The 20,888-nt window shown below is 48.0% G+C and overlaps 1 protein-coding gene across 3 annotated transcripts in view; it reads left to right on the forward strand.

Annotated features, from left to right (window-relative positions):
• TMLHE (trimethyllysine hydroxylase, epsilon) overlaps window positions 1-20,888 on the forward strand; it is a 163,379-nt gene that overhangs the window by 126,200 nt on the left and 16,291 nt on the right. For all 3 annotated transcript variants that reach the window (XM_086942224.1, XM_086942226.1, XM_086942225.1), the window contains exon 5: window positions 7,237-7,356. In XM_086942224.1, coding sequence (XP_086798350.1) covers window positions 7,237-7,356 — 120 coding nt within the window. The remainder of the gene's footprint in view (window positions 1-7,236; window positions 7,357-20,888) is intronic.

A 20,888-nucleotide genomic window follows, 5' to 3' on the forward strand; every position in this document is an offset into this window, starting at 1 on the left:
TCGAAGTCTGCTGAATCTGGCGATCTGGCTCCTGAAGTCTTAGAGTTTGGTTACCTTAACCTACCACCAGACTATGAACATCACTAAAGAAGCCAGACGACCTACTACCAGAGCTTGCTATGCTGCAAAATGGAAAAGAATTGCCATTTACTTCACCAATATTCACATTGATCCACTGGATGCTTCCATCCAGAATATCATTTGCTACCTACTGCATTTACAAAGATGTAATCGAGCATACTCATCTATACTTCTACATCTTGCAGCACTTGCTGCGTACTTACTAAACAGACAGCATTTGTCACTATTTAGAGTCCCAGCAATTAAAGCGCTTATGGAAGGAATAAAAAGAATAATTCCTCCTAGGTTACCACCCTCTCGAGTGTGTAACCTAAATATTGTTCTTACCAGGCTCATGGGACCCCCATTTGAACCTTTACACAAATGCGAACTACAGTTCCTCACATGGAAAACAGCTTTCTTAGTTGTCATTACCTCTCTTAGAAGAGTAAGTGAGATTCAAGCTTTTACTGTACAGGAACCATTTTTACAATTACATCGTAACAAAGTGGTCCTCAGAACAAATCCAAAATTGCTTCCTAAAGTCATCCCTCCATTTCATCTTAATCCATCATTGGAGTTGCCAGTGTTTTTTCAAAACCCAGACTCTAGCAGAAAGAGCTCTACACACCCTAGATGTAAAAAGAGCCCTTCCCTATTACATTGACAGTACTAAATCCTTTCGCAAAACAAAACAATTGTTTGTATCTTTTTCTCCACGGCATAAAGGCAATCCCATCTCTAAAGCTGGTATTCCATGGTGGATTGTAAAATGTATCAAAATATGCTAACAAAAAGCAAAACGCACATTAACAATTCCTCCTAGAGCGCACTCCACACGCAAGCTAGGAGCCTCTATGGCTTTCTTAGGGATCATTCCCCTAGAAGACATCTGTAAGGCAGCAACATGGTCTACAACACACACCTTCACTAAACACTATTGTGTTCATTTGCAAGCCAAGCAGCAAGCTGCTGTAGGCCTAGCTGTCCTCAAAACTCTCTTTCCCAAACTACTGCAACAGATCCAGGTGACCACCGCTAGGGGAGGTACTGCTGTATAGTCAATGCTAAGTGTGAGATCTGCAGCTCATATGCCTCAAACGGAAAATGCTACAGAATACATCTGTTCTTGGCATGTAGAGCTGCAGATTCTCACACGCACACCCGCCTCCCCGGGATCTGTATCTGTTCCAGTTCTATCTTACTTAGATATACACACATGGACATCTTTTTTCTTTCTTCTAACTCCATCAATTCCCATTATGGCGAAAAACAATCTAAGGATGGAGTCGATGCCCATGCGCACTATCGTCCAAGGGAGGAGTCACCTATCTCGTGACTACAAAGACTTCTTCCAAGACAACAACAACCTGCAAGCATCCGAGGCAAACACCAGATGGCGATCTAATGCTAAGTGTGAGAATCTGCAGCTTTACATGCCAAGAACAGATGCATACTGGTAAGTAGCATTTTCCTTTCACTCACTTGGTGCCCCTACCAATCTGCATTCCTCTCCCTTTCAAATGCGCCTTAGGCCTCTGTCAAGCACCCTGCTGGTTGTATAATCTATTTTAACATTACATGCCAGTGTGCTTGTCGGGATATCTGGGGACACACACACACACACACACACACACACACACACACACACACACACACACACACACTTACACTCACACTCACACTCACACTCACACTCACACTCATACTCATACTCATACTCGCACTCATTCACACACTCACTTTTGATTATAGCCGATAAAGAGTTATTGCTTTCCCGGGCAACACAAGAAGATTGAGGCGCTGTGAGTTGGTGTAGTACAAAGCGTGGGTGTACATGCTTATAATTAAATATGTGCTCAAGGGCTGGCCCAATGCGGGAGCCTGCCAAGCTCTAGTCCATGAAATCCATTTAAATAAACACTTGGGTGGCTGTCGGGTTGAGGCTGCTGAACTGGATTCTGCGAAAGGGACATTTCAGATCACCAAATAGTTGATTGTTGTTGCCTCAAGTTTTTTCTGTTCCAGTTCGCTGGTAGCGGCTAAAAATGTTTATACTACTCCTTCCAAGCCAATTTCAAGTCACAGCTTCCAAATATATTTTCTTCAGCACCTAATGCTACCTCTTGACACGCATTAAATCATCACTTTGATAAGCCACAGAACAATTGGAAAACCAGCGTTGTCAAAGGCAATGTGTCTCACCTTTATAACGCGATTGCCGAGCTGGTGGTTTCCCAGAGTTTTTAAAGTAGGGTTTAAAAATAGTCAAAGAAGAAGAACATTTTCAAAAAATGGAGGAAAACGCAAACACACATCTTATGGTGTCTCAGAACTGTATATGGAATTCAGTGTTTTCAATTGTTATAGATTCATGATTTTATTTTTAATGTATATTTCACTAAGCAAACTCTGAACAAAGCTAAACACGCGCTCGCCATTACGTATACTTTTCTCTTTTTCTGCAGTCCCAATTGGATGGCCTTGCCTGCTTTCTTTCTGAAGTAAAAGGTTTATTATCTTTATGGGGCCATGTGTTTGGAAACCTTTTTCTTCTGCCATCCCAAGTGGAACGGCAGAAAAGAGATAAGTCTATGTCAGGAAAAGCTCTTTCCCAAAGGCTGGCCACCGTTTAGCATAAACGGCGGCGTCGGCCAATGGGAAAGAGGGGCGGGGCTTAAAGCCTGATATATGAAAGCCCTCAAAAACATAAAATCTTGCCAGCGAGACTTCGCATGTGCGCAGCCCACGCAGGCGAGACCTAAAAATAGTTAATTCGCAAAATTTAAATTGCAAAAACACGTTAAAATCACAGTTCGTTCGAGTCGGTAGCTCAGTCTGAGCCTACCGTGATGCTGAAAACAACAGAGTCTCGCAGTTTCAGCTGACCCCAACAGCGTGAACAGACTCTTTAACAGTACCTTTCTTAGTCCGGCTCCCACGGAGATGCGAGTCGGTCTTAGTATCCGTCGCATTTGCGATGCAAGTGGGAGCGGTGCAAGGTACGGTGTCCTCTCGATGCGGTGCGAGTAGTGACCCTGTGACGATCATCTAGAAGGCATCAGTGAGACCAAGGCTTGAGGTGCAGGGCGAGATGGTGCTCGATGCAGTGCTGGCAGGTTGCGGTCCAGATGACAGAGCCGTCGTGGCATCCGTCACAGTTGCGGTGCAATGTGGAAGCGGTGCAGGGCGTGGTGTCCTCTTGATGCGGTGCAGGCAGCGGCTAGGTGTTGATCATGCAGACGGCGTCGGTGAGACCAAGGCGTGTGGTGCAGGGCGAGACGGTGCTCGATGCAGTGCTGGCAGGTTGCGATGCAAGCGACAGAGCCAGTTGGCTGGAATTGGCGCTGGCGGAGCCGGACAGCTGTGCGTGATGAGGCGGTCACGGGTGTCGAGCCAGCGGCGATCGTGACGGTGAGGCCAGGCCAACGAAGTGAAGCGAGGCAGTGCGGGGTGCGGTGCCTCTCGTTGCAGTGCCGGCAGCGGCTCGGTGTCGACCGTGCAGACGGCGTCGGTGAGACCAAGGCTTACGGTGCAGGGCGAGACGGTGCGGCCTGCGGTGCCTTCAGGACACAAGGCCAGCTACGGAGTCGATCGAAGAGTCGGTTGCGGTTCCTTCTTCTCTGTGGCAACTGAAACAGCGGTTACACGAACAGTACCCAGAGATTGGTGAAATCTTTGCAGTCCCTGAGACTGCTTAACAGGAGGCCAGCTCGGTTTCAGGCCCTTGGAGATACTCAGCACAAGTAGAGAAAGTTCAGTCCAGTCCTTTCACTGCCCAAGGCAGAAGCTGCAGCTGCTGGCCAGCCCAACAAAGCAACAACACAGGAAAGAGGGAAGTCGTCGTCCTGGCAGCACTTCCAGCTCTTCTTCTTGGCAGGTTCATTGATTCCAGCGAGTTCTCTCAAATCTTTTCTATCCCTGAGACTTCCAACAGGTGGCAAGCTCTAATTCAAGCCCTTGGAGAAAATTCTAACAGCAGGATGATGAAAGGATAGTCCAGTCCTTTCCCTACTCAAGACAGAAGCAACTACTGAAGGCCAACCCCTCAACACACAGCTTAGGGGCAGTACTCCTCCTCCAGCTTTCCCGGTTCTTCTTCCTGGCAGGTTCCATAGATCAGAAGAAATATAAAGCTCTGGGGTCTGGGCCCCAATATTTATACCACCAAATCCTTTGTTCTCTGAAGACAGAGGGGCCTGTACCTGGTTCAAACCAGTTCTGGGTGCATTCTGCCAGTGTGCACCTTCTTCCTTTGTCAGTGTAGGCCAGGGTCATCAGACCCACCACAGGAGGTGGAGCCAGCATTGTGGAAGGCAGGCAAAGCCCTATTCAGACCCGGGTGCGACTCCACCCACCCATCTATGTGCAGATACGCCTACTCAGCCCTGTGCTGAATTACCCAGTCTCCTGGAGTCTCCCCATCCCCTGTCACTCACAAACCAGACAGACCATACACAAGGTAGCAGAGGCAGGCTGGATGGTTAGGTGAGAAAATACCTACTTTCTAAAATTGGTATTTTCAAACACAGAATGTTAAAACCATCTTCACTAAAAGATGTATTGTATCATTCTGAGTTCAGGCATACTAAACTCGAATTTCTACCATGTTCCCTGAGTCAGTTAGCATTATAGGATGTTATAATCAAACTGCCCACTCTGGCCTATGGCGAACAGGTAGCCTTGCAATGGTGAAAAACGAAGTAGGCTGTAATTCATTATCAGGAAATGCCACACACACCAGGGCATGTCTTACCTTTCACATAAAATGCACCCTGCCCATGGGGATACCTTGGGCCAACCTTAGGGGCGACTCACATGTAGAAAAGGGAACGTTTAGGGACTTGCAAGTGTGTACTCTTGCCAAGTCGACATGGCAGCCCCAGGCTGCACACAGGCTCTTCAATGGCAGGCGAGAGTTACACTTTACGGGCCGTTTGCGTGGGTGGCACAATCCAGTGCTGCAGCCCACCAACAGCATTTGATTTATAGGCCCTGGCACTCGCAGTGCACTTTACTAGGGATTGACACATAAATCAAATAAGCCAATGAGGGAAATACCAATACATAACACCGTTTACACAGAGAGCATATGCACTTTAGCACTGATTAGCAGTGGTAAAGTGGTCAGAGTCCTAAAACCAACACAAACAGGTCAGGGAAAAATAGGAAGAAAAAGCAAAACGTTTGGAGATAATCCTGCAAAAAGGGCCATTTCTAACAGTACTTCACTGTTGAAACAGTGCTTTAGACCATTTTCTAGGTGATAATTCATTGTTGAAGCAGAGCTTTAAACCTGTTCCTTCATGGCACTTCACTGTTGATGCAGTGCTTTAGCCCCATTCCTAGATGATACTTCACTGTCGAAGCAGTGCTTTAGACCCATTCCTAGATAATATTTGACTGTCGAAGCAGTGCTTTAAACCCATTTCTAGATAATACTTGACTGTTGAAGCAGTGCTTTAATCACATTTCTAGATAATACTTCACTGTCGAAGCAGTGCTTTAAACCCATTTCTAGATAATACTTCACTGTTGAAGCAGTTTCTTTAAACCCATTGCTAGACTATAGTACTCTGTTGAAGCAGTGCTTTCGACCCATTCCTAGATGATACTACGCTGTTGAAGCAGTGCTTTAAACCCATTCCTAGATGATACTTCACTCTTGAAGCAGTGCTTTAGACCCCTACCTAGAGGATACTTCACTGTTGAAGCAGTGCTTTCGACCCATTCCTAGATGATACTACGCTGTTGAAGCAGCGCTTTAGACGCATTCCTAGATGATACTTCACTGTTGCGGCAGTGCTTTAAACCCATTTGTAGATGATACTTCACACTTGAAGCAGTGCTTTAGACCTCTTCCTAGAGGATACTTCACTGTTGAAGCAGTCTTTAAACCAATTCCTGTATGGTACTTCACTGTTGAAGCAGTGATAGACCCTAATTTGCTGTCATGTCAGTTTGGATTCTTCAATCGTCATGATGTCCTCTTGGCTCCCTCATTTTTTACAGTCTTCTGAGTATCCCTCATTGATTGTCATGTCTTGTTGGCCCGCTCTTTGGTTGTGTTATTCTTGTTTCCTCTTTTATTGTCATGCCCTTTTTGTGCCTTCATTTGAGGTGATGTCCTGCTCTCCCCGTCGATGTCTTGTTTGATCCTACTGATTTACCCTATTTGTTGTGATGTCACTGTCATTTCTCTCATGTGTTAAACAGTTCTGTTGATTTCTTTACTTGTTATATCCTGTTGACCGTGTCTGCCGTTGCAATAGCCTGTAAGTTTCTACATTTGATGTGTCTTGTTTCTTTCATTTGTTGTAACAACAAGTTGGGCACCTCAAGTGTTGTGATGTCCTTCTTTTCCTTTCATGTGTTGTGATGTTCTGTTAGTTCCCTCATGTGTTGTGATGTCCTGTTAGATCCCTCATATGTTCTGTTGTCCTGTTAGCTCCCTTGTGTGTTGTGATGTCATGTTAGTTCCCTCATGTGTTGTGATGTCCTGTTAGCTCCCTTGTGTGTTGTGATGTCCTGTTAGTTTCCTCATGTGTTGTGTTGTTCTGTTTGTTCTTCTCGTGTGTTGTGATGTCTTGTTATTTCCCTTCATGTGGTGTGATGTTCTGTTGGTTCCCAAATGTGTTGTGATGTCCTCTTAGGTCTCTCATGTATTGTGATGTCCTGTTAGTTCCTTCTTGTGTTGTGATGTCTTGTTATTTCCCTTCATGTGGTGTGATGTACTGTTGGTTCCTAAATGTGTTGTGATGTCCTCTTAGGTCTCTCATGTATTGTGATGTCCTGTTAGTTCCTTCATGTGTTGTGATGTTCGCTTAGTTCCCTCATGTATTGTGATGTCCTGTTAGTTCCTTCTTGTGTTGTGATGTCTTGTTATTTCCCTTCATGTGTTGTGATGTCCTGTTAGTTCCTTCATGTGTTGTGTTCACTTAGTTCTCTCATGTATTGTGATCTCCTGTTAGTTCCTTCTTGTGTTGTGATGTCTTGTTATTTCCCTTCATGTGTTGTGATGTCCTGTTAGTTCCTTCATGTGTTGTGATGTTCGCTTAGTTCCGTCATGTATTGTGATGTCCTGTTGGTTCCTGCATATTTTCTCCTGACCTTTTGCTTCTCTCATTTCTTGCTTGTGCATTGCCTCATTTCTGCTCCTGTGTTGTTGGTTCTCAGACAGACCATCTTCGGCCAGATGTGGACATTCACCTCAGACTACTCCCGCAGCGACACGGCGTACACGAAGATTGACCTGGACCGCCACACCGACACCACCTACTTCCAGGAGCCCTGCGGGTAAGTAGTACCTCAGACCTTCTTTCATATTAGTGTACCGTGGCAGAAGCACCACCGATTTCAGTGGTTTCAAAGGCCCTGGAAGAGTTTGGCTATGGAGCATCTAAGTGCTAATATAGAGGATACTCACAGTACATCTGAGCATAGGTGGGGACCCCGGTCGGATCATGTGTCGAGGCTGGCCAAGCATGTGTACCCCCGCGGTGGCAAGCTACAGGTCTCCATTGAGTAGGGTGTGGTGCACTCCAAGCAGAGCAATGGTTATGGGATGAGGAAACAGGTCCCATCTCCCTGTCAGCCTCCTGCGCAGATATGTGAGGCTGGGTGGCAACGCCTGGCAAATGGGGAGGAGCAAAAAAGTCGCAGAATGGCGCAAAGGGAAATGATACAGAGTGATCTGAAATGGGCATCAGGGGCGAGGAAAATGTTAGCGATAGTATGTGGGGAACTAGGCGTTAAACTGAACCCGCGGGACTTACAAACTGATGTAACACGAGAACTGAAGATACTAGGGAAAGAAACGTCTCGAGATCAGGATTACCAGTGCCTGGAGGTTAAAAAATCAGTGGGTTTTATGACTAAATGATGGAAATCTGATCAACAGTTCCCGGATATAGATATACTACCCAACCACTCCTTAAACATTGAGTTGTAAGATTATGATTAGGAATGAATCCTTTCTATATGAATGACGGGATCAAAGCGGCTATGATGGAGCCCGAAGGAAATTGCACCTGCATATTATTAGATTATCTTAAGGTCCTTGACACACTGAAATTGTTTTAAGACCAATATTTTTAAAATATGGGATAAAGAACCGTGCACAGGCAGCAGAATTGCGAACGGAAATGACCTCTTCGGACATAGCATGTGCACTGGGAGATTTATGCTTGAAGTTAAAGTTTTTAGTGTTTATAAAATTGGGATTTTATGATTTTTATAGAAGGACAATAGGAATTAGATTAGAAAATGAAATATTTACTTTTATGGTATTATCATTTTATGGCGTATAAATGATTATTGATATTGTACTATGGAAAGATGGAAATGTTCTTATTAATTTATGTTTAAGGACCAAAGGTCTAAATAAACATTACCTTTGACTTGACTTGATGTGGGTCTGTACTGCAGATGGAAAGACATTGGATGAGTTGATGAAGGAGAAGGGGTGATGGGGAAGGGGATCCACTAACGATTGAAAGTGATTGGATGACTAGTTCAGGGAGGCTGGTGATGGGAAGGGGGATGCACCAATGATTGAAAGTGATTGGATGACGAGATCAGGGAGGAGGGGTGATGGGGAGGCGGACCCACTAGAGAATGTAAGTGATTGGATGACTTGATCAGGGAGGGGGGTTGGTGGGAAGGGGTTATGTTCTCACCTCTGATGCTTTTTCGTCTAGGTGCAGGTGAGGAATCCGGTACCAATAGGAAGGATGTATCTGTAACACACCTGGCGTGACAATTGTTTTATATTGCTCTTTTGAAAACTGGCAAAAACAGAGTTTCACATGTAGAAATATACATTGTAAAAAAACGTGTTAAATCAGTTTAATGAATGGAGGTCAGCATACGCCTCTTTCCTATCCCTGTTAACTCGTTTAGGATTCTTGCGCACGCGCTGGGTTACATGTCGCTGCTTTTATCATCACTGAAACCCTAGAAAGAGGCGTGGATCATATTATGAAACCAGTTAGACCAATAACCTTTCCAGCGCCCACAAAGAGAATGTCTCTAACTGTGGAACCAGCACTGGAGTAGCAGAAACGTGTCTACTGTATCCTGATGTGAGACACATGGAGAAGTCAAACACATGTTGATTGGATGGCTAGTTAACTTCATTTTTACGTCTCGCAACAGCCCGCTATAGCTACCTGTTGACAGACCTTTTGTTTCCAATACATCACAAGTATTTCACATTGGCTTTGGTTCAGCCCCTTTCTCATGATTGGATGGCTCTGTTGTCTCTCTCTCTCATCTCTGCTCCTGATTGGATGGCTTTCCTCTCAATTCTTCTGGTTGTCACGCTTAAGACCTTTTCAGCCTCAGGTTGTTTGAATTGGTTGGGCTGTATCCTTCCACTGCAGACTTAAGGGGACTCTTTTCAGTGCAGGATAGACAGCTTTAGGTTTGTCTCCATATTTATTGTAATTACTACATATGCTATCCTTCATTTACAGGTGAAAAGGGATTTTGGTGTGTCTTCTTCATCCACTGAAGGCTTGAATAGTCCCTCTTAAAATGGATCTTCTCCCAGAACGTCATTGAGAGTGGGGGAGTGGTTCTGCCTACTTCAGTCTACTGCTGGCAGTGTGGGTCAAACTGAACATATGCCAGCTTTACCCTATACGTGCTGTACATCGAATACCCTTTATTTATGTAGGACACTGCATTCACCTTTAAAATAATGTAGAGCGCCCCAAAGTATGGCCCCGGTGGTGACCGGTTTATAACGCAAGGCGTGCTCATCCTCGCTCGGCCCTGCAGCAGACATTTCTGGGACAGCACCCGTGGGACAGTTGTACTGTTAGCAATCTCCAACAGAATCGACAGGTGTTGTATGAGAGTCTGAAACAGAGAGAGAAAGAGACTGTTTGTCTCTTTAGGTCTGGAATGAGACAAGATCTTAATTTTCCAAAAATTACATGTATAAAATAATTCCTTCTAGGCGCTTTCTGCCTGTCCTGTTCGTTCATAGGCCTATTATTGTGTCATTCTCATTTTCTTCCATCCATGACAGCATACAGTATAGGGCAACGGGTCAGCCAACTTCAGTGATTGGCTAATTCAATGTAAGTGACAGCATTCTGCAAACAAAACAGGTGATGGACAGAATGTGGATCAATGTCACACATTCACCCCAGTCCAAAGATCTGGACCCAAATCCATCGTTTCTTTGCACTCCACACCACCCTGGATTAGACAATGGCAATATGCAAATCAGCTCTGACCCTGTGCCCCATGGGAACAGTCCAGTCCGAACTACAAAAGCCATGTCCTTCCCAGAACGGAATCAAGCATCCGAGGACCGGACCGGTTTCGAGGTAACACCTCTCATCAGCCCGGCTAGCTTGACTCCAGTGGTGTGGAGTGCCTGGGACCCATGTCTGAGCATCCCCAGCGCACTTATGGCGGCAATTGCAAACAAAACAGGTGATGGACAGAATGTGGATCAATGTCACACATTCACCCCAGTCCAAAGATCTGGGCCCAAATCCATCGTTTTTTTGCACTCCACACCACCCTGGGCTAGACAACGGCGATATGCAAATCAGCTCTGACCCTGTGCCCCATGGGAACAGTCCAGTCCGAACTACAAAAGCCATGTCCTTCCCAGAACGGAATCGAGCATCCGAGGACCGGACCGGTTTCGAGGTAACACCTCTCATCAGCCCGGCTAGCTTGACTCCAGTGGTGTGGAGTGCCTGGGACCCACGTCTGAGCATCCCCAGCGCACTTATGGCGGCAATTGCAAACAAAACAGGTGATGGACAGAATGTGGATCAATGTCACACATTCACCCCAGTCCAAAGATCTGGGCCCAAATCCATCGTTTTTTTGCACTCCACACCACCCTGGGTTAGACAATGGCGATATGCAAATCAGCTCTGACCCTGTGCCCCATGGGAACAGTCCAGTCCGAACTACAAAAGCCATGTCCTTCCCAGAACGGAATCGAGCATCCGAGGACCGGACCGGTTTCGAGGTAACACCTCTCATCAGCCCGGCTAGCTTGACTCCAGTGGTGTGGAGTGCCTGGGACCCACGTCTGAGCATCCCCAGTGCACTTATGGCGGCAATTGCAAACAAAACAGGTGATGGACAGAATGTGGATCAATGTCACACATTCACCCCAGTCCAAAGATCTGGGCCCAAATACATCGTTTTTTTGCACTCCACACCACCCTGGGTTAGACAATGGCGATATGCAAATCAGCTCTGACCCTGTGCCCCATGGGAACTGTCCAGTCCGAACTACAAAAGCCATGTCCTTCCCAGAACGGAATCAAGCATCCGAGGACCGGACCGGTTTCGAGGTAACACCTCTCATCAGCCCGGCTAGCTTGACTCCAGTGGTGTGGAGTGCCTGGGACCCACGTCTGAGCATCCCCAGCGCACTTATGGCGGCAATTGCAAACAAAACAGGTGATGGACAGAATGTGGATCAATGTCACACATTCACCCCAGTCCAAAGATCTGGGCCCAAATCCATCGTTTTTTTGCACTCCACACCACCCTGGGTTAGACAATGGCGATATGCAAATCAGCTCTGACCCTGTGCCCCATGGGAACAGTCCAGTCCGAACTACAAAAGCCATGTCCTTCCCAGAACGGAATCGAGCATCCGAGGACCGGACCGGTTTCGAGGTAACACCTCTCATCAGCCCGGCTAGCTTGACTCCAGTGGTGTGGAGTGCCTGGGACCCACGTCTGAGCATCCCCAGTGCACTTATGGCGGCAATTGCAAACAAAACAGGTGATGGACAGAATGTGGATCAATGTCACACATTCACCCCAGTCCAAAGATCTGGGCCCAAATACATCGTTTTTTTGCACTCCACACCACCCTGGGTTAGACAATGGCGATATGCAAATCAGCTCTGACCCTGTGCCCCATGGGAACTGTCCAGTCCGAACTACAAAAGCCATGTCCTTCCCAGAACGGAATCAAGCATCCGAGGACCGGACCGGTTTCGAGGTAACACCTCTCATCAGCCCGGCTAGCTTGACTCCAGTGGTGTGGAGTGCCTGGGACCCACGTCTGAGCATCCCCAGCGCACTTATGGCGGCAATTGCAAACAAAACAGGTGATGGACAGAATGTGGATCAATGTCACACATTCACCCCAGTCCAAAGATCTGGGCCCAAATCCATCGTTTTTTTGCACTCCACACCACCCTGGGTTAGACAATGGCGATATGCAAATCAGCTCTGACCCTGTGCCCCATGGGAACAGTCCAGTCCGAACTACAAAAGCCATGTCCTTCCCAGAACGGAATCAAGCATCCGAGGACCGGACCGGTTTCGAGGTAACACCTCTCATCAGCCCGGCTAGCTTGACTCCAGTGGTGTGGAGTGCCTGGGACCCACGTCTGAGCATCCCCAGCGCACTTATGGCGGCAATTGCAAACAAAACAGGTGATGGACAGAATGTGGATCAATGTCACACATTCACCCCAGTCCAAAGATCTGGGCCCAAATACATCGTTTTTTTGCACTCCACACCACCCTGGGTTAGACAATGGCGATATGCAAATCAGCTCTGACCCTGTGCCCCATGGGAACAGTCCAGTCCGAACTACAAAAGCCATGTTCTTCCCAGAACGGAATCAAGCATCCGAGGACCGGACCGGTTTCGAGGTAACACCTCTCATCAGCCCGGCTAGCTTGACTCCAGTGGTGTGGAGTGCCTGGGACCCACGTCTGAGCATCCCCAGCGCACTTATGGCGGCAATTGCAAACAAAACAGGTGATGGACAGAATGTGGATCAATGTCACACATTCACCCCAGTCCAAAGATCTGGGCCCAAATCCATCGTTTTTTTGCACTCCACACCACCCTGGGTTAGACAATGGCGATATGCAAATCAGCTCTGACCCTGTGCCCCATGGGAACAGTCCAGTCCGAACTACAAAAGCCATGTCCTTCCCAGAACGGAATCAAGCATCCGAGGACCGGACCGGTTTCGAGGTAACACCTCTCATCAGCCCGGCTAGCTTGACTCCAGTGGTGTGGAGTGCCTGGGACCCACGTCTGAGCATCCCCAGCGCACTTATGGCGGCAATTGCAAACAAAACAGGTGATGGACAGAATGTGGATCAATGTCACACATTCACCCCAGTCCAAAGATCTGGGCCCAAATCCATCGTTTTTTTGCACTCCACACCACCCTGGGTTAGACAATGGCGTCCATTCAGGCACACTCTAGTTCACATTATGGCTCTATGCCTATAAATGTGATTTTTTAGACCAACAAATACTTTTGCTTTTAGACAATGTTTGCTTTTTTAGATTGACTAGGTCCCAACAGTCATCAAGCAACAATGCTTTGCAAATACCATGAAAAAAGAAAACAAGCATTGACAAATCCAGAAGGCTGGCTGCTAACGACAGACCTATTAGATTTGAAAGTGCTGGTTCAAGCCACGCGTTTGGCATTAATGGCCATTTATTACTGCCAAGAGAAGAGCTCCCTTCACCCTGGGGTTACATTTTTGATAAATTGTTAGATTTTTCTTCCGCACAGGAATGCAGACCTCTGAAAACTGCACAGTCGCAGAACTGCAAGCAATGTGTTTGTTGTCTTTCTCGCTCAACAACACAAGTTGAAAGTTTGACATTTGTGAGGAGCCCTGAGGTACTTTCTGACTTTGTTTCACTTATCTAAGTGCTGAGAACTTGATTTCTACATCCCATTCGGCCCTTATATATTATTGTGACAGTATTTCCAACTGCTTCAGATCTGTATTAACTATTGGGTGTCGCGTTAATGTGAGTGACTGAGAGCACGGTTGCACACGCATAGAGGTGGCTGTCAAGTCTATGCCCTGCAGGAACTGCATGTATCCCCAGAATGCGATCTTGTATCGGCTCCCAAATCTCCCCACCCTATGACAGTGCCCCAGTTGATAATCTTTAGTAAAATCTTATAATGTTACCACCGTTGGAGTTGAAGTGTACTTGCCCCTGTAACCAATTCATGTCATGGTTTGTGTCTCTAATTTGTAAACCTACCTTAAGACCCATCGCGTGGCGCTGTATGTGTGCAAATCCACCATTTTTTAACGTTTTCAGCAAAAGTTTGAAATTATTTTTGCACTGATATTTGTCGCTGCACCAACACACGCAATTTGGTTCCTGGCGCACATAGAATTGTCTGTAGCACACAGAGGCCTTACACTGCCGCACACAGAGGAAAAAAATTAAAGTGAACATTGCCTGCAATATGGTAGCTGGCGCGTGCTTCCACATCATAAGCATGATGCGTAGAATTTTTCCACTGCTACCGGACTCCTCCAGAAGAACATTGGTGCAAGCCCTTATACTGAGTCGTATCGACTATTGTAACGGGTTACTCCTTTCTGCCAATGAAGGAGTTCTAGACAGGCTTCAGGTGGTCCAGAACACGGCAGCCCGCCTTGTTCTAAATGCTCCCCCTAGAACAGCATCAAAACCTCTGCTGCAGAAACTACACTGGTTGAGCATCCGACAAAGAGCCAAGTTCAAGATATGTTGTATCATTCATAAATGCCTGAATGGAAATGGCCCTACATATCTGGAGCAGAAATTTACCTTCTATACTCCCTCCAGACCGTTGAGATCTAGTGAGAATTTTCTGCTGGCTGTACCTCGTGCGAAAAAAACTAGACATGGAGGGAAAGCCTTATCTGTTGCAGGGCCTACACTGTGGAACAAACTGCCTTTGGCCCTTAGGCTCTGCACAGATCATTTAAAGTTCAGGAAGCAACTCAAAACTCTGCTATTCACCGATAAAATCTAGACCCATCCTTCATCTGCATAGTGTTGGACTCTATCTGGTATCACAGCGCAGAGATACTCCGGTTGGAGTCGATTCCAGCGCTATAGAAACCTATAAATAAATAAATAAATAAAGTCTATGATATATCTGAGATGTCCTATCCAAATATTACAGATCTCTCCTGCAAGTCTTTGACCTATCCGAGCTCTCTTATCAGAATATTACAGACCTCTCCTGCAAGTCTTTGACCTATCCGAGCTCTCTTATCAGAATATTACAGACCTCTCCTGCAAGTCTTTGACCTATCCGAGCTCTCTTATCAGAATATTACAGACCTCTCCTGCAAGTCTTTGACCTATCCGAGCTCTCTTATCAGAATATTACAGACCTCTCCTGCAAGTCTTTGACCTATCCGAGCTCTCTTATCAGAATATTACAGGCCTCTCCTGCAAGTCTGTGACCTCTCTGAGCTATATTATAAGTATGTTACATCCTAAGACTTGCTGGAGACACATAGATGTCTGCAGCTTGTATCTTTAATACAGTCTATGACAAATTGAGTAAGGTGCTAGTTTTTCTATCACATATTCCCCAGTCACTTTCTTTGGACAGAGTTTGTAAAGGCATGCATATGTATGTACTGATGGCCCATATGTCATCATCATAGTCTCCGCCCATCATCGTTCAGCCCCTCACAACGCCACCCTTTCCTACCACCACTCCTACCCTCACCTAATTTGTGGGTTCCCATAGTGATTGTTTCCATTTTCAACACTGCATCGACGCGTATCACAAAATGTACAGATATAACAAATGACCTTCGAGTTGTGGCATTTTGTGCCTGCTGAGTGAACTTTTGGCCTGTCCTTCGCTAGAACATGACATTGATTTTCACAGGGATGCGTTGGGCCTGCAGATACAATGCACATCCGATTCCTTCCCCAAGTTCTTTTCCAATTTCCCATCTGTCATCTCCTAACTTGGAATGGGCTCTCCTCATTCTGACTGCAGAGAGGGCCCGAGCCTCAGACAGGTCTTTGGAACCATTGAAGGCGCCTGACCGGGGAGCAGGGTCCGCAGGCCTCTGGAGCCTGATGAATTGTTTTCAGCATCCTTCATTGTAAAGGTCTTTCTCTAATCCTAAGCGATTCTATGCTCAAGTGGTCAGAGCCAGCACAGCTTCTGTGGCTATTGTACAACACGTCCACCACTTCGTGACTGCTAATTGGGCGTTTACACATCCTTGTTGCAAGCATTATGCATTGCACACAAGGTATTAGTAGGATAATCAGTTGGTCAAATTGTATTGTTATTGAGAGCAGGTTTGGCTAATACGATGGACTTGTCTGTGGGACTCCATACCACCTGATCTGTATGTACCAATGGCCCGCATGGAAAGAATTAATGGACCGCTCGCCTGGATAGAGAGTAACAGAGGCCGCTGTCCTAGAGAGAGAGTAGCAGTGGCCGCTGGCCTGGATAGAGAGTAGCAATGGACTGCTGGCCTGGAAAGAGAGCATCAGTGGGCCGCTGACCTGGGTTGAGAGCAGCAGTGTGCCACTGGCTTGGAAAGAGAGCATCAGTGGGCCGCTGGCCTGGATAGAGAGCATCAGTGGGCCGCTGGCCTGGAGAGAGATTAGCAGTGGCCGCTGGCCTGGAGAGAGAGTAACCGAGGCCGCTGGCATAGAGAGAGAGTAGCAGTGGCCGCTGGCCTGGAGAGAGAGTAGCAGTGGCTGCTGGCCTGGAGAGAGAGTAGCAGTGGCTGCTGGCCTGGAGAGAGAGTAGTTGTGGCCGCTGGCCTGGAGAGAGAGTAGCAGTGGGACACCTGCCTGGGCAAAGTATAGCAGTGGCCGCTGGCCTGGATAGATTGTAGCAATGGGCTGCTTTTCTAGATAGAGAATAGCAATGGGTCGCTGGCCTGGATAGAGAGGTGCAGTGTGCTGCTGGCCTGGATAGAAAGTAGCAATGGACTGCTGGCCTGGAAAGAGAGCATCAGTGGGCCGCTGACCTGGGTTGAGAGCAGCAGTGTGCCACTGGCTTGGAAAGAGAGCATCAGTGGGCCGCTGGCCTGGATAGAGAGCATCAGTGGGCCGCTGGCCTGGATAGAGAGTAGCAGTGTGCCACTGGCCTGGATAGAGAGTAGCAGTGTGCCACTGGCTTGGATAGAAAGTTGCAGTGGGCCACTGGCCTAGATAGAGTAGCAGTGGGCCGCTGGCTTGGATAGAGAGTAGCAGCGTGCTGCTGGCCTGGATAGAGAGGTGCAGTGGGCCGCTGCCGTGAATAGAGAGTAGCAGGGTGCCGCTGGCCTTTATAGAGAGGTGCAGTGGGCCGCTGCCCTAAATAGAGACTAGCAGCGTGCCACTGGCCTGGATAGATGGGTGCAGCGGGCCGCTCGCCTATATAGAGAGTAGTAGCATGCCCCTGCCCTGAATGGAGAGTAGCAGTGTGCCGCTGGCTTGGATAGAGAGTAGCAGTGTGCCGCTGGCTTGGATAGAGAGTAGTAGTGTGCCACTGGCCTGGATAGAGAGTAGTAGTGTGCTGCTGGCCTGGATAGATAGTAGTAGTGTGCCACTGGCCTGGATAGAGAGTAGTAGTGGACTTCTGGCCTGGTCAGAGAGAAGCAGTGGAAGGACTTTCCTCTTGGACCTGAGGAAGCACAACAACACCACCCCGGTGGATTTGTCTTCAATCTGGAATGTCCACCACAAGCTCAGCATTGTACCACCAGGCCTTCTCCTACACGTACACTGGATTGTCATCCCTTGGTCGCTGCAATTGATGATTCTCACACAGACCAACCATCAAGGGGCTGCGAAGATCAAGGCCCGATGGAGGCAGAAAGTATGGTTCCCTACCTTGGACACTGGGTATCCTGGTATGGTTACACAGTGTCCCTGGTGCCAAGCCTGCACACTACCGGACAATCCTCCCCGATCTCGACTGACAGCCTGAGTGACGGGCCATGGTGCAACATCAGCATGGATTTTGGGAGCCTACTGGATGGCCGGCACATCTTGGTCAACTCACACACTTTCTCCAAGCTCCTCATTGTTGCGATCTCACCAGCTACGCCATTTGACCACTCCAGGAGATGCCTTGCCAAGGTATTCACCATCGTTGGAGTACCCCATACTGTTAAGAGCAATAATGGGCCCCCAGTTCAAAGTCTGGACTTTAGGGAATATCTACAATCCCTAGACATTCAACACAGGAAGGTCACACCCAATGGATCCAAGGCAACTGAGAGGTGGAAAGACTGATGCGCACCCTCAACAAGACAAACCGTTGAGGAATCCATCCACAAAGCCCTGGTAGCATACAGAAGCCCTCTCCATAGCTCAACCCACAGAGTGCCTGCCGTCATCATGTGTGGACATGCTGTCCTGGACAACATACCGCACGCATCAACATGGAGCCAGAACTGGTCACGCAGTTAAGGAGAATGGAGAACTATGATAGAGCCATCCAGGCACTCCACACCAGAATATCAGATATCTGTGAGGGACACTGGGTCCTGGTGCGAGACCAACATCCTGGAGGGATGTTTCAACTCCCCTTTGAAGTCTGTCCGCTTCATGTGGTCGCCCAAAGGGGCATGATGGTGACTACCAGAAACGGCTCAGGTGGCGTCACATGCAAAATATATGTACTTTCACCAATTGGCACCATTCAACTGCATGCCACTCAGGCCAGGGATCCCCTCTGCCCACCCAGGTGACTAGAGAAGAAACACATAGCACTGAAGCTGATCCACCCTCTCACAGTCATGAGCCGCCTCACGGAACCCCACCTACCCAGAGGGAACCACCACCTGCTGAAACACCCACGCCCTACTGGGATGTTTCTGCCCACCAGGAAACCACCCCTACGACCTGAGGCACCAGATCACAAGACCTAAAAGACTCGAGGTCCACATGTGTTGGAGCCTGGACAGGATTCCAGGCACATGCGCAATACTTGGATGATGCCATCTTGTCTGCTGGCAGTTTTGAAGGAACCGAACACAGTGCGAGGCTGCGCCACCGTGCTGTCGTGCACGCGCGCCTACCTCGTGTTGGAGGTCAGGGAGAGTTAATAAAGAGAGGCGACCCCTGCTCGTGCGCCAGTTCGTGCACAGATATAAACCAGCACCTCCACCTGCCATCCCCATTATTTAGCGTGAGGCAGCAGAACTAATGGCCCCGCCTGGGCCTTCACTACACTGGACTGAACCACAAGAACCGCGCAGAGAGGTCAGCATTGAACTAAGTGAGATGTGAATACAGCTCCTGGGAGGCTGCATTCGGTGCACATCTGCTGCCAGGGGCATCACCCTTGGAAGGAAAGTGTCTATTAGTAAAGAGCAAACCTGTGGTAAATGTTTCATATCTCTGCATGAAATGTGAGAACAGCAGGCTCTGGAGTGTGGATAGGTGGACACCCTTTTCACATGCTCCTGATAGAAGATATGTCCAGAGTGCTGAGGTGCCACTGTGCTTCCAAAGTGTATGAACGTGATGGATGGAATGCTTGAACCAATCTCAGCCACTGGAAATTAATCAGCCACATCCCAGTCCATCGTTATTTAGCGCACCATGCCACCTCAGTTTGGACCCAGCCATATGCAAATCAGTCTTGACCATCTTCCAATAGGAATAGTCCAGACCAAACTGCCGAGCAAGGTCATCCCTGAACCGAAACAGAAGCAACCTGGCCTATGAGCTCTTAATAATGGCAAAGCCAGTCCTGCGTTGCTTGTTTCCGGTTCAGGAAGGACCGGGCCTGGGAGTTCGGTCTGAGCTGTTCCCATAGGAGCAGGGTCAAGACTGATTTGCATATGGCTGGGTTCAAACTGAGGTGACATGGTGTGCTACTAAGCGATAGGCTGGGATGCGGCCAGATTAATTCCCAGTGGCTGAGACTAGTTCAAGCATTCCATCCATTGCTTTTTGTATGCTTTAGTTTGTCGCCGTAAGTGTGCCGGAGACGCCCAGACGTAGGTCCCATGCACACTGTGTGAATGGAGGCAAGCTGTACGAAGTTGAGTAGCCCATAATAACTTGGGTGAAACCAGTCCTTGTGCTCCCGTTCTCAGGGACGACCTAGCTTGACTGTTTGGGCTGGACTGTTCTGATTGAAGCAGGGTCAAGAGGGATTTGCATGAGATACACACAGACACTATTCTTTAGTGGAGTGCTTGAATGAGGAAGCCACACACACGGCCCTTTCGTGGAGGGAACGGTGCTGGAGGGGGGAATAAAACACAGAACCCTGATGTGTGATACAGACTTTAAATGCCAATGTTTAGGTCTGAATCAAAATCATGGGCGCCCACAGTGGCGTGTCACTTTCTGAACACTGTGACCCGGAAGCAAAGGATTCCCAGAATATGGGCGCTGCTTTCTGTGCCCACAAAGGGTCAGGGAGAGGAGGGCAGCATGTGCTGTGAGTGGAGGGAGGTACAGAGCCCCAGGTCCAGGGCACATTGCTGCAGCGTGTACTGTGAGTGGAGGGGGGGGAGTCACAGAGCACTCGGGGTCTCAGAAGGCCATAGTTTGGCATTGCGTCCATCCTTCGCCGTGCCACAGTGCCAGCACTGAGGGGCAGAGCGGTCAGTGCTCTAGTGCCACACCGTACACCGCTTTATGAAATTACAAAAATGCTTCTAGTACATTATGCATGCATGCAGTATGCTTACTCCTCAGGGAATGTGAGTAGACACACAAGTGACTTGCATTCCTCAGGGTAAAACCCATGGCACTTCTCTCTGCTCCTGCTTTGGGGGCCTCTGCTGCTTTCTTCCTCCCAGAGCAGTCAAAAATGGCATCATCTTCAAACCTTCTGCAGTAAGTAGGTGTCCGTGAGCTGCGCTTGGAACCGAGAGACCCCTTGGTGCTGAAGGGAAGCTTCGCCCTTACCCTGCACTGTCCAACACACCCCTCGTACACCATCAGCGGAAGAGGATGTCGGTCCCCTCAGAGCTCCAGTACTAGGCAGTCTTGTTGAAGCTCCACTAACCCCACCTGGTCTTCCTATTAAGAGGGAGTGGTGGGTAAAGCATGCAGTCTACTA

Source organism: Lissotriton vulgaris, chromosome 10, assembly GCF_964263255.1.
Source record: "Lissotriton vulgaris chromosome 10, aLisVul1.2, whole genome shotgun sequence".
NCBI classification, from domain to species: Eukaryota; Metazoa; Chordata; class Amphibia; order Caudata; family Salamandridae; genus Lissotriton; species Lissotriton vulgaris.